Consider the following 14,865-nt stretch of genomic DNA (forward strand, 5'->3'; position numbering starts at 1 on the left):
GTATGTCTGTTTTAACTTGTGATCTACAGTTTTATATTCAAAATTAAATAGTTGAGACATACTATACAGTACATAACTCTGAACTTACAATAAAATTCCCTTGGTTGTCATAAATATGAATTTCTCCGCTTGCCATTCCAAAGAGTAGAATTTTGCTATCTGAGGACCATGCTACATGGCACAGTTGTGAACCTTTCAAATCTTTCCCCCAAATACGATTACCTGTAACAGAAAATTATGAAACTTAAGAAACATACCAGAGAATTGAAAAGATGATGCAAAAAACTACATAAACAGATAAAGAAATTCAAAGTTACAATTTCCACAATAACTAACTCAGTGATGTCTATATTGAGGCAGAAAGTTTTGTAGTCTATTACTGTGGGAAACATAACCTTGTATTTCTCAAGTTTTGCAAAAGTAAAATCTCAGACATAATGACATACCAAACAGAGAGTTTGGCTGTATTTTTTTTTAAATAAAGAAAAATAAACAGTGAGAAATATGCATGTCATGCCTTTAATTTCAATTACATGGGATTATGCAGTCACATAACCTACTTTTTGTTTATTTCAGTATATGAATATCCAGATACGATACATGCATATGGAAAACTATTCACAGTACAGGTTTCAATTAGTAAGGAAAACAAAGAGTTTGGCACATGCTATTTTCGCACTTTATCAGTTCTTTACTTCTCAACCAATTTTTCCAGAATTTAGCAAAACATTCATTTCTCAATTATTATAACTGTGCAAAATTTGATCTTTTCAAATTAAACCATTCAGGTTATCTAGGCACAAAAAAAAAATAGTGTGTAAAAAGTACGGAAAAAACATCATTCATTCCATATTCAGATAACTTAAGCTGAATGGAATGTTATCAGACTTCAAAAAGAAAAGTCACCACTGGCTTGAGAACAAGGAACAGACATTTTTTCATCAAGGATAATCTTTTTCTAGGAAAAAGTTACAAGTGCCTGAAAATAAGTTCTTAGAATAAATATGTTTTCAGAACCACAGCTATATCATCACTCTTGCCATACATGGAAAACCAGACATTCACTCCAATTGGAGGATCTTAATTTGGCTTATGCAAGTTTTCTAAACAGAATTAACGAGTGAAAGCTATCCAAATCACCAGGACAGCACATTAGTTAACAAAACAGATAATCCAGCCTGTGATAAACCCACAATGACAGCCTCCATAACCTACTTTTTAAATTTTCAAACAATCATCTTAGTGCTTTCTTCTATGCTGCCCCTTAGCTTGGGAGAAGCACCACACAGACATCTGCAAAACTAATGCATTATCCTTCTTCAAATCCCTCCTTTAAAACCTCCTTTGCTCTGATGACTACAAAAAGCTTGGCAACAGTTAGGCAGCTGGTGTGCTGAGACCACTGCCTATCATGGTGACCAATACAGTCTCATCTGTCTGTAACCATCTGTTGTCTCTTGTCTTACATTTAGCTTGTAAGCTGATTGGAGCAGAGTCCATATTTTTTGATCTGTGGTTGTACAGCATGTAGCACATTGGGGTCCTGGTACACAATTAGGATTCATAGGTGCTATGGTAATACAAATAATAAATAATAATAGTAACATCTTTACCATCCACTGAACCAACAATCACAGCCCCATCTTCGTACACAATACAAATCTTTTGTCCATCAGCATTCCAGCTCATACTTCGAACAACAGATTTATTTCTATTGTTGATCATCTCCTCATACCAAGCACCTGTTATCAGAGAATAGATTTCAGTTGTACTTTTCAATCCTTTAAGTGAACTGTGTTTATTAGAACTAACCCAAGATATACTCAGATGTGGCTAATCATTAAATGTCACATTACAAAAAACTGCAAATAGCATGATAATGACATTCACAAATGATAGTAACTTTGAGAAGTGTTACAAATACAAGAAAGAAGAATGAATGAATACAAAGGAATATAGAGAGGTTATAAATATTATCAGGAAATAAAATTAGATGTTGTTTATCTGAAATACAGATATTCAGCAAACGGGAGAAACTTGTGAAACTGTAATGAAGAACAAGACCTGAGGTGAGACTTGACAGAAAATTAGGTATGACTTTGCTATGTGATATGGCAACAAAAAAGGCCAATGTAGCATTGGGCCGCACACACAGAGGTGATGTAAAACAGAAAAGAGAGGCTATGGTTCCCTTTCTGTAAAACATTTGCAAGGCAGCTCTTGGAAACTACATAGGCACATATAAGCCACCAATCACTTCAGTGTCCACTGTGTTGAGGCATAAGCAGCTCAGTTCCAAAAAGATATTGACACACAGAATGAAGTTCAGAGAACAGGTGTTGGAGGGCTTGACTTGTTAAGATGTACAGGTTGGCCAAATGACAACAACAGGAAGTGTAAAGGCATCATTACAAAACAGCAAATATTAGAAAGTGCAGACACCAAGGACGGACAATTAGTAAGGGCAGTCCAAAGAAGTAAAGTGATCAAGTTAAGAAAAGAGAAAATGTAGGAGGTCTTTTTAAAATAATTGTGAATAACTAAAAATTTACCTATTAGATTATGGAAAAGTTTTCCAAGGGAAGTAGTGAAAACTCTACTCTTTAAGACATTTAATAGACAATACATAAACAACATACTATAGGAAACAATTTTCTTTGACAGGGTAATGAACTAAATGACCTAATGAATATTTTCTGGCACTAATATACATGATTCTGCTATACTAGTAAAATTAATTCTAAGCAAAGTAAACCACCTGATTTGACACATCCAAGATAGAGAACTGAAGTGCCTTTCTACTTCTCTAGTAATTTGACAAAGGACTCTGTTCTTTAACAAAGATATTTTCTCTCTTTCTCTCCCAATATATATGTGTTCATTGGTTTGTTTTGATACGGTTGCTTGTGATAATTGGTGGACTCCTACAACAGATGTATTTTTAAATTGTGCTGATGCATATGTTTTTAACAGCTCAAATATTAAATACAGAAGATGAATACTATAAATTATACACTACTTAGTTATGACAATGCAATAAATTCATGGAATAATTCTAGATTCTGTAGGAAAAAAATACTCTATAGTCTCTTGCTCTAAGCAAAGTCTCTAAGGCCTAACACCTCCACTAGTGTGTATCTTTTCTGCATTTACTGTTATAGCACAAAGAATTATTCAATATTAATATCTAAGACTAAACCTAAACCATTCTATTGTATATTCTTTGTATGGTTCAACTGGTTTTCTGCAACTATTTGGCTGTTTGGCTATTTAGAAAAGTGAATAATAAGATTTCAATTCTTTGCTGTTGAACAAAAGTATAACCTTGAAAACTGAGATCTTTTCTTAAGGCAGTTCTGGAAAGATGACTTCATTCTTTATACAGGATTACACTATGGAAAATGTGTACAATTAAGCCCAGCTATTAAACGCTTGTAAACTAAGAACTTGAAACACACTTTACACCTACTTTGAGCTTTGTAACCTGCAATTAAAGTCTACAGAGACACATTATTCAATCTCAAAATCACCCACGATGGTACATTACCCAATCTCAGACTTGTCCCAGACAATACCTTTATATAACATCCACACAATGATGAGCCCATTTTGATCACTGGTTGTTAGCTTTTGATACTGTTCATTCCAGGTCACCACTTGCACAGAACCTGGAAAATTATATAAAATTCACTTTTTATACTAATCAGGAAATGGTCTAAGATCATAAAGATTATTACATTCTTTTTAAATTTTCATCCACACTTTTATGGAATCTCCTGGGTCTGCTGATTTTGATTCTGCTTTTTCAGCCACTCTTTTTTGTGACTGGCAATTAACGCTCTTCTTTCCATAGACCTCTACTGCATTGCCCCCACCTCTTCATCTATTTTACTCCCTTCAGTCACAGTCTCTCCAAATGCAACCTTAGATATTACTTCTACGAGAATAAAGCCCAAATCTGTATCCTTTCTGGTTTCTGTTCTCTTCTCTGTTTCTGTCTGCCTTGCCCTCATCAACTCCTGGGTCATAATAGCTTTCTTCAGGTCAACAGATCTAATAATTGGCATTCTATTAGGGGGAGATTTTCAAAGATATAAGTGGCAGTTAAGGGCCTAATTGCCATTTGTGCCTTTGAAAATCTCCCTCCTTATTACAAAGAATATCCTGTACACCACTACTCCATTGAGACACAAATCTCACAACTGCTCCTACTCTCAGAAATGTAGGTGCTTGATTGACCTCAAATACCAAACATCCAACAGGCCTCACTTCCAAATATTCACAATGAGCAAAAGACTGTTCTCCGATGTTATCTTAATAACCTAAAACAGCCTCTCTTTCTCTTAAGCGTACCTAGTAGACCCCATGACTCTCTTCAAATTCCACCTTTCATGGCCCATGACCCTTTCTAATGGAACAATTCAAAGAGTACTCTCTTATGCTTCCAATTTCCTTATGCTCATTCACTTGGCACTGAAATTTTGCCATTCTACCCTTCTTCACTCCTGCCCTACAACAACTACAAACTCTATTTGTATGATGTACGTATATGTAAACTGAAAATTGCCATGGCAGGTGATAGCCCATTTAAATACTTATTTCCTTGGATTAATTAGTAATAGTAGATAGCCAAGCCATTACATGACTGATATTTATATTGGTAATTTCTATTCCTGTCATATAATAGGAAATGGCATAACAATAAAATTTTATCAATTTTATAACAGACTATTAAACAGCTTGTATTTTTACTCCAACCTTTAGATTTTTAAGTATTAAACAGAAGATGACAGAGTAGCATAATGTAACTCTTACCACTGTGACCTTCAAGGGTCTGATTCATTGACAGATTGCTAGGAGCTGCAAGTCCCTTTAATTTGGCTTCATCTAAACAAAAATAAAATAAAATAATAAAAACTGTTTGTAATAAATGAAATACATCGACCAATACATCTGGAATCAGATCTTGCAATCCTAACTCATGTGGTCAATCCCACTGACTTCAATAAAACTACTCTCAGAAGAAAGTATTGCAAGATGTGGACCATTCTCTATTTTCATCTCACTGTTTGTTAGCTGCATCTACGCTCGCCCCAACTGCTTCCCAATCTCAGACTCTCATCAGAATCCAGAGGCTTGAAGAGAAACCAAAGCCAACTCCCTTTGTTTATTTTCCATTTGAAAAAACACAAGAACTTGAAAAATCCTTATTATTTCCTTTTCCTAAAATTTACTTATCTTAGCTTGTAAAATGCACTTAGCCTGCTCTTTAGGCTCCACTGTATAACAGAAGAATGATTAACAATAATCAGAGCAACATAAATTGCATACATGACTTACAAATATATATGCATAACCTTTACCCCTCAAGCTACAGTTCATATTTAAATAGCAACATGCTGGATTCAGTTTAAAAAGAGTGAGCAACTTGGATTGAGTTCATATCTGAGAGAAATCTACCTAACAGTTTGATGATTCATTTCAAAATAAATGTACTAGTCAGATCATTATGTATTTGTTAAGCACCAACCATGTGCTCAGAACTGCACTGGTACATAACATAAATATGCATAGGGTAGGATTTTTAAAAGTACCTAAGTGGATTAGGAGCAAAATCTCATTGACAAGGGTTGGGACTTAGCATTTAACAAATACATACAAAATTGACTAACATATTTATTTTAAAATGAACTCTCAAACTGTTTAACAGATTTCTCTCACATTACTTAGGCCTGGACAGTGGTGCTGGAACAAATTTTTATAGTGGGGCTGCTGAACCAAATTGTAAATGCTGTATATAATGGAAACTACCTCAAGAAAGTTCATGGCGTTCAGGGGAGGTCCCGGATTACTGGAAAAAGGCTAATGTAGTGCCCATCTTTAAAAAAGGGAAGGAGAAGGATCCAGAGAACTGCAGCCAGTCAGCCTCACCTCAGTCCTTGGAAAAATCATGGAACAGGTCCTCAAGGAATCAATTCTGAAGCACTTCGAGGAGAGGAAAGTGATCAGGAACAGTCAGCATGGATTCACCAAGGGCAAGTCATGCCTGACTAACCTAACTGCCTTCTATGACGAGATAACTGGCTTGTAGAAGAGGGGAAAGCAGTGGACGTGTTATTCCTTGACTTTAGCAAAGCTTTTGATATGGTCTTTCACAATATTCTTGCCAGAAAGTTAAAGAAGTATTGGCTGGATGAATGGACTATAAGGTGGATAGAAAGCTGGCTAGATCGTCGGGCTCAGTGGGTAGTGATCAATGGCTCCATGTCTAGTTGGTAGCTGGTATCAAGCGGAGTGCCCCAAGGGTCGGTCCTGGGCCGGTTTTGTTCAATATCTTCATTAACAATCTGGAGGATGGTGTGGATTGCACCCTCAATCCAAGTTTGCAGATGACACTAAACTGGGAGGAGTGGTAGATATGCTAGAAGGTAGGTACAGGATACAGAGGGAACTAGACAACTTAGAGAATTTGGCCAAAAGAAATCTGATGAGGTTCAACAAGGACAAATGCAGAGTCCTGCACTTAGGATGGAAGAATCCCGTGCACTGCTACAGACTAGGGACTAAGGGGCTAGGCAGCAGTTCTGCAGAAAAGGATCTAGGAGTTTCAGTGGACGAGAAGCTGGATATGAGTCAACAGTGTGCCCTTGCTGCCAAGAAGGCTAATGGCATTTTGGGCTGTATAAGTAGGAACATTGCCAGCAGATCAACGAACATGATCATTCCCCTCTATTCGGCATTGGTGAGGCCTCATCTGGAGTACTGTGTCCAGTTTTGGGCCCCACCCTACAAGGATGTGGAAAAATTGGAAAGAGTCCAGCAGAGGGCAACAAAAATGATTAGGGGGCTGGAGCACATAACTTATGAGGAGAGGCTGAGGGAACTGGGATTGTTTAGTTTGCAGAAGAGAAGAACGAGGGGGGGATTTGATAGCTGCTTTCAACTATCTGAAAGGGCGTTCCAAAGAGGATGGATCTAGACTGTTCTCAGTGGTACCAGATGACAGAACGAGGAGTAATGGTCTCAAGTTGCAGTGGGGGAGGCTTAGGTTGGATAATAGGAAAAACGTTTTCACTAGGAGGGTGGTGAAGCACTGGAATGGGTTACCTAGGGAGGTGGTGGAATCTCCTTTCTTAGAGGTTTTTAAGATCAGGCTTGACAAAGCCCTGGCTGGGATGATTTAGTAGCGGATTGGTCCTGCTTTGAGCAGGGGGTTGGACTAGATGACCGCCTGAGGTCCCTTCCAACCCTCATATTCTATGAAGTCAGAGGGTCTGGTAGCACCACCGTCACCCTTAGTTCCAGCATAGATGGGCCTGGATCCACAAAGGGGCTTAGACATTGCAAGGCTGAGCATCCCAATGCCTAACTTTTAGGGACCTAGAAAAATCACTGGAACAACAATGGGATTCACAAAGCCTCAGTTAGGTGCCTAGAATTCCTATAAAATGAATGGATAGAGACAGGTGCCTTAGAATACAATCCACAAAAGCCAGCACACTGGGGTGGAAGGGGGGGCAGCTAAATTAGGCAATCATCATCATCATGTTCCCATTATGCCTCTGGCATTTAGGGCAGCAACAAAGCTCATCCACTCTTGTCTGTTTTTGGCAAGTCTTTCAATGGTTCCCCAGCTGTGTCCCAGGTTTTTCAGCTCGGCCTCCCCAGCTCTTTGCCATGTTGTTTTCGGATGGCCTCATTTTTGCTTGCCTTCAGGTGTCCATCTTATTGCTCCTTTGGTAATGGAATCAGTTTCCATCCGAAGCACATGGCCAATCCATCTCCAAGGCCTCCTGGCAATGATAGTGCTCATATCTTCTTGGCTGCACTGTGTCAATAGATCTTGGTTTGACACTGTTCTGGGCCAAAAGATATGGAGGATTTTTCTGATGCAGGCTGTATGGAATGAAGACAGTTTGGACATGTCATACTTTCTCATTCCCCAGCATTCTGCCCTATAAAGTAATGTTGAAAGTACGCAGCTCTGATAAATCTTGAGTTTGTTTTTGGTGTTGTATTTTGATGATTTCCAGGCTGTATTTAAGCTCCTGAAGGCATTCCTGGCTTTATTGATTTTGTTCCAGATGTCCTAGCTTGTTCCACAGTCCTGGCTGATGGTGCTGCCCAAGTATGTGAATGTTTCTACATTGGTGAGAATATATCCTCTATCTGTACTGGTGATGGTGAGACAATATTAAAGGTCATGATATATGTCTTATTGCTGCTGATTTTCAGTCAAATTTGCTGGCTGAATGCATTGAGTCGAGTTGTTTTTTCTTGTACATGGTGTTGGGTATGTGATAGAAGAGTAAGATCATCTGCAAAGTCCAGGTCTTCAAGGGATGAGAAGGGTGTCTATTTAATGCCTCTTGGCATGTCTTCTGTTATAAGCTGCATTACCCAGTTGATGGCAATGTTGAAGAGGATTGTAGATGTGACATACTCCTGTTTTGACTTCAAAACTGAGCTCACTGTGATCAACACTGCATGTAAAGTTGAAATAAAAGCTTTTGATGATGTTGATTATATGGAGAGCGATTCCATATGCTCGCAGAATGCACCATAGGCTGGTCCTGTGAATTCTATCAAAAGCCTTCTCAAAATCTATGAAGTTTATGTAGAGTTGCCGTTGCCATTCTAAGCAATGTTCTATTATGTTTCGTAGCCTTTCCGAAAAATGGCTTGCTCTTTTCTGAGAACACTATCAACTGCCTCTGATATATGCTGGACTATGATCTTACACAATACTTTGCTTGGCACAGATAAAAGTGTGATACCACACCAGTTATTACAATCACTGAGGATTCCTTTCTTTGATATCTTCACTATAACCCCATTGGTCCACTCATCTGTCACCTTTTCTCTTTCCCAGATTGATGTAAATAGAGGGGCCAGGTTAGATGCTGCTAATTCAGGAATTACATTGAACAATTCTGCATTAAAATTATCCTTGCAGGAGGCTTTTTTTTTTTTTTAAGGATTGATTGATAATGATCTCTCTTTTTTGGTTGGGGTGTCTCTGTATCATAGATCTTCTTCTTCTCTGCTCCCTGTTTGTTTTTTTCTTTTTAGTGGCTCAGCAATTCTTTTTGAAATGCTCTGTCCAGCGATTTTCTTTTTCTTTTTTGTTGTTTTTAGGTGGTGGTTGTGTGTCCCCCTGCTGAGTTGTTTGTTGTGTGTGTGTGTTTACACTGAATAAGCCACCATTTTTTGTAGCTGGTTCTTGTTTCACACAGCAGCTGCTGCAGCTGCTGCTTTTATCAATATAATATTGTTATAATGTTGTTCTCTCTCTTCTCTTCCTCGACCTGCCTTGCCTGCTGCTCATGGTATCCTGCCTATCTATTCTGGGATTTTTTGTTTTTTTTTTTTTTTCTTTTTTTCTCTGCTTCTCTGGTGTGTGTTGTGTGTGTTGTGGGTGTAATCCAATCCTTTCTTCTCTTCTGCCTGTAGCCTAGACAGATTTCACTGCTCTGTTTATAAATTGCTGTTACTTTGTCCCACTTCTTGGTGATCTCCTCATCTGCATTCCCCTCCTCTTCGTCAAGATCTGCAAGTGCCTGAAATCTGATCTTTAACTGCAGAATAAAGGCTTTCTGTATTTCAGGGGAGTTTAGCTTGTCAATGTCATGACGTCTATGTCCCTTGTTTGGTGGACCCACACTTAGCTTGATGGAGGCTGTCACAAGGTGGTGGTCGCTGGCAACATCCGCACCCCTTCTCACTTTCACATCAGTCAGTGAGCGTCACCATTTGCTATTGATCATCATATGGTCAAGCTGGTTCTTCTCTCTGCCATTTGGAGAACACGATATCAGCTTGTGAATTTCACAATGTTGAAATAGGGTTCAACCAATGACTAGGTCATTCATATTGCAGAAATCAACAAGCTCTCTCCATTTTCATTCATGGTGCCACACCCACATCTTCCCATTGCTCTGTCGTTGTTTGTGTTGTCCTTACCGACCTTGGCATTCAGGTCTCCCATGATGATAGTTTGGTCGTGGCGTGGTACTCTCTCTAACTCCTCCTGCAATGTAAGGTAGAATTTGTCCTTGACTTCTTCATCGCTGTCAGTTGTCACAGCGCAGCACTGAATCAGGGTGATATTATTGTGTTTCCCTTTCAGTCTGGCTCTCATAAGTCTGCTGCTAATGGACTTCCATTCAAGCAAGGAATGCTCCACTCCCTTCAAAAGGATGTTGTTCATCATCCCGTCCAGAATACAGCAAAATTTCTCCTGAGACTGTTAATCTTCCTGATCCCATCCATCTCATCTCGCTGACACCCAGGATGTGTAAGCTGTAGTGTCTCATCTCTGCTGTGATCTGAGCTAGCTTCCCTGTTTCGTACATTGTTCGTCTGTTCCAAAAACCAAGTTTGGTTTTTGTCTTGGTGTTGAGCACTTCAGCCTTCGTGAGAGTGGCTTCCTTTCGGCTTTCACCACTGGCAGTCATACAGGTCATTGACTCCTGAAAACCATCACACAGAGTAATGGTCGATCTCTCCATTGCTGTTTCCGTAACATATTTTGTTTTTTTACAGGACAGGGTTGTTAGCCCTGTGCCTAACCCCCAACCTGGAGAACCAGGGTGTCTGTTTTGTCAGGCCCCTCCCCCACGGACCAATCCAGCATAGTTGAACCTACCAGGAGCAAAAAGCCCCCGCAGACACAGACTCTGGGGATTGTTGGAGCATGCAAGCTGTCCTGCCACAACAAGGCATGGACACCAGAGGACAGAAGCTGGTCAATGGGAGATGCCAATGAGAAGGGTGAGTTTCAAGCCCCATCCCTCTTTTGGATGTTGGTGCCTCAATCAGAGCTGAAGGAGGCACCTATCTCCTCTTGTGATTCGTGACTGGGAAACTCACTCCTAGAATCAGATAGTTTAGGCACCTAAGTCACTTCTTGCAAGACAGAGTTAAGCAGGCATTAAAATCCACACAAAACAGCTGGTGGCAGGGGCAAGAGGAGAGCCTCCTTTACAACCATTAGCCCTAACCACTGGACTATATAGAGTGGTTGTCATCCTCTCTGGCCTAATTAATAGTTAATTATTCAATTATTTAATTAAAGTGGAACAACTTCAACTGGAGAGAGACCCACAACAGAATATCCCATAGTCCAGTGGCTAGGGCACTCATCTGAGAGGTAAGAGATCCTTGTTCAAATCTCTTCTCATCAGAGGGGTGAATTGAACTGGGGATTTCCTATATCTTGGGGAAATACAGTAACCACTGGGCTAAAGTTTATAAGGGAAGGACATCTTCTCCCTACTGACTACTTTGCACAGCTAGGGAGCCTCTGAGTATACTTATGGGATCAGGCCTGATAGACACTCCTCCACCTATCTTCCCCCAGTTAGTAGATCATACTGGGGTCTAGGTGGGACATAGGGTGCAAACACCAAGAGTGAGGGTGCAGTGCCCATACTCTGAGGCTGAAACTTGAGGCTTGTCTTCACTACCGGAATAAGTCAACCTAAGTTACACTACTCAAGCTACATGAATAACGTAGCTGGAGTCGACATAGCTTAGGTCAACTTATCCCGGTGTCTTCACTGCACTGAACAACAGGAGGTGCTCTCCGGTCGACTTCCCTTACTCTTCTCGTCATTCACTACAGCCACTAAATCGACCCCTGCTGCATCAATTGCAGCAACGTTGATCTCCCTGTAGTGAAGACCAGTCCTTAGGTGCCTAGGGAACTTTTACAGGAGATATTTAGGTGCGAAGTGAGGTTATCCCTACAAGTGATAGCCGAGTGGAGGTTTGGTGGATCACAGTGATGCCTAAAAATGGGACTTAGGCACCTAATTATCTTTATGGATCTGGGGCTTAAGTATTTTTCAAAATTCCACCCACAGTCTCTGTTCCAAGGAATTTAGATCTAGATGACAGATATTGATCGGACAGAAATGCACTGAGATAGGCATATGAAATAAATTAGATTGCAGTTTTTAAAAGTATGATTTTAAGCGACAATGACATTAATAGGACTGTAAAAACGGCATCCCTTTATTCTATAAATCTGATATGTGTGTGTATGTTTTCAGAGTGTTTATGGAAACCCACACTTAGGGCTGTCAATTAATCGCAGTTAACTCACAGTATTAACTCAAAAAAATTAATCACGATTAATTGTAGTTTTAATTGAACTGTTAAACAATAATAGAAAATCAACTGAAATGTATTAAAGATTTGTGGATGTTTTTCTATATTTTCAAATATATTGATTTCTATTGCAACACAGAATACAAAGTGTTCAGTGCTCACTTTATATTTTTATTACAAATATTTGCACCATAAAAATGATAAACAAAGGAAATAGTATTTCTCAGTTCACCTGGTACAAGTACTGTAGTGCAATCTCTTCATCATGAAACTGCAACTTACAAACACAGATTTTTTTTTGTTACATAACTACACTCAAAAACAAGACAATGTAAAAATTTAGTCAACAAGTCCACTCAGTTCTACTTTTTTTTTTCCAGCCAATTGCTAAGACAAACATGTTTGTTTACATTTACGGGAGATACTGCTGCCCACTTCTTATTTACAATCTCACCTGAAAGTTAGAACAGGAGTTCACATAGCACTTTTTTAGCTGTCGTTGCAAGGTATTTATGTGCCAAATATGCTAAACATTCATATGTCCCTTCATGCTTCAAACACCATTCCAGAGGATATGCTTCCATGCTGATGATGCTCATTTAAAAAAATAACATGTTAATTAAATTTGTGACTGAACTCCTTGGGGGAGAATTGTATGTCTCCTGCTCTGTGTTTTACCCACATTCCGCCATATATTTCATGTTACAGCAGACTCGGATGATGATCCAGCACATGTTTGTTTTAAGAACACTTTCACTACAGATTTGACAAAATGCAAAGAAGGTACCAATGTGAAATTTCTAAAGATAGCTACAGCACTCAACCCAAGATTAAAGAATCTGAAGTGCCTTCCAAAAATCTGAGAGGATCAAGGTGTGGAGCATGCTTTCAGAAGTCTTAAAAGAGCAACACTCCGATGTGGAAACATGAACCACCAAAAAAGAAAATCAACCTTCTGCTGGTGGCATCTAACTCAGATGATGAAAATTTCTCCTGGGGGAACTTTGCGCTACTGCGCACATGCATAACTGATGACCCATGCATATTTTAAAATTTTTGCACAGAAAAAACCTTTTCCCCAAATGTTGCTGCAGTTCCACCTTTTGCCCACCAGACTGCGATGTGGCGCAAGAACAGCAGCAGCTCCCAGACAGCCAGGGGAGAGAAAGAGCCTGCCCTTGCAGCATCTGTCAGGTCAGATCAGGACACAGGGGCTATGGGGAGACAGACAGCATGGGGTGCTGGGGTGGATCAGACAGGAGATCATAAGGGGTAGTTGGGGAGGACCGACTGGAGCAGCAGCTGAATGGGAGTGGAGGCACAGGGCCATGGTGGGAAAAGAGGTGCAGTGCCACATAGTGATGGGGGAGGGGTGCAGCGCTACATAGGGACAGGGGAGTGGCTAGGTGGGGCATAGAGGCACATGGAGACAGGGAGAGGAGATACAGAGACAGGGGTATGCTTGGTGGGGGCACTGAGACACATGGAGATGGGAGAGGAGGTATAGAGCTGCATGGGAACAGGAGGAGGGGTGCAGGGCCACATGGGGATGAGGGGAGTGGGTGTCTGAATCGGAGGAGGGGGGACATATGGACAGGGGGTGCAAGGACACAAGGGGGTGCTAGAACACACGGTGATATGGGCAGATGTGCCTGACTAAATGAGAGAGGCTAGGGTCAGCCAGGGTCTGCATAGGGGAAGCTCCCTAACAATCCCTCCCTGCCCCCTCTCCAAAAATCTGTTCCATACTTTTCGCACCCATACCCAAAAACCTTCCAAGTTCACACCTAGGCTCCTTCTCAGCAATCTACTTCCTTCTCCCTGAGCTCCTCCTGCTTCTGAGGGGTGCGGGAAATACAGTTCTGTATTGTAGTTTAAATGAATTATTACTCAGAGTTCTGTATTAATATGCCTAGTAAGGAATCTATTTGTCAAAAAACATTTCCTGATTGTTTTTTGTTGTCTGTATTCTTACAGACATACTTACTGACAGGTATTTTGAAATAAATGACTACAAATAACTGAAACTGGTGTGATTATATTGTGTTATTTTGACAAAATATGCAGAATTTTAAAATATTGTGCACAGAATTTTTATTTTTTTGGCGCAGAAATCCCCCAGGAGTAGAACATCTGTCGTTCTGCACTGCTTTGGATTCTGCTAAATAACAATCTATCATCAGCATGGACGCATGTCCTCTGGAATGGTGGTTGAAGCGTGAAGGGACATATGAATCTTTAGCACATCTGGCATGTAAATATCTTGCAACACTAGCTACAACACTGCCATGCGAACGCCTGTTCTCACTTTCAGGTGACATTGTAAACAAGAAGCAAGCAACATTATCTCCTGCAAATGTAAACAAACTTGTTCCTCTGAGCAATTGGCTGAACAAGAAGTAGGACTGAGTGAATTTATAGGCTCTAAAGTTTTATACTGGGCCATCTGCCTGTCCCAAGTCACATGGTCCCAGGATCATCACAGCATCCTTCAGAACTAAAATGAAGAGAGGAAAGATGAATGTGTTGTTGTGCTGCTCCAACCAATGACAGTGAGAGAAGAGGGAGGAACAGACGAGACTCTCCCAGACAAAGACATTACCATCCTTATGGAGACTTTAAAGAGATGAGTGAAAATGGAGAGAGATTTGTGGATCTGTGTGCACTTAACAACCTGGTCATAGGGAGGCAGCATCTTTCCTCACAAGCCCGACCATCACTTAGTGGTGGCCAGATTGAAGCTGAAGCTGA

At 40.2% G+C, this 14,865-nt stretch overlaps 1 protein-coding gene across 2 annotated transcripts in view; it reads right to left on the reverse strand.

Annotated features, from left to right (window-relative positions):
* WDR35 (WD repeat domain 35) overlaps positions 1–14,865 on the reverse strand; it is an 82,607-nt gene that overhangs the window by 64,310 nt on the left and 3,432 nt on the right. For both annotated transcript variants that reach the window (XM_039531150.1, XM_039531151.1), the window contains exons 3-6: positions 4,816–4,887; positions 3,576–3,668; positions 1,614–1,742; positions 89–222 (exon numbers count right to left, since the gene is read on the reverse strand). In XM_039531150.1, the coding sequence (XP_039387084.1) occupies positions 89–222; positions 1,614–1,742; positions 3,576–3,668; positions 4,816–4,887 (428 nt within the window). The remainder of the gene's footprint in view (positions 1–88; positions 223–1,613; positions 1,743–3,575; positions 3,669–4,815; positions 4,888–14,865) is intronic.

Source organism: Mauremys reevesii, linkage group 3 (genome assembly GCF_016161935.1).
Source record: "Mauremys reevesii isolate NIE-2019 linkage group 3, ASM1616193v1, whole genome shotgun sequence".
NCBI lineage: Eukaryota > Metazoa > Chordata > Testudines > Geoemydidae > Mauremys > Mauremys reevesii.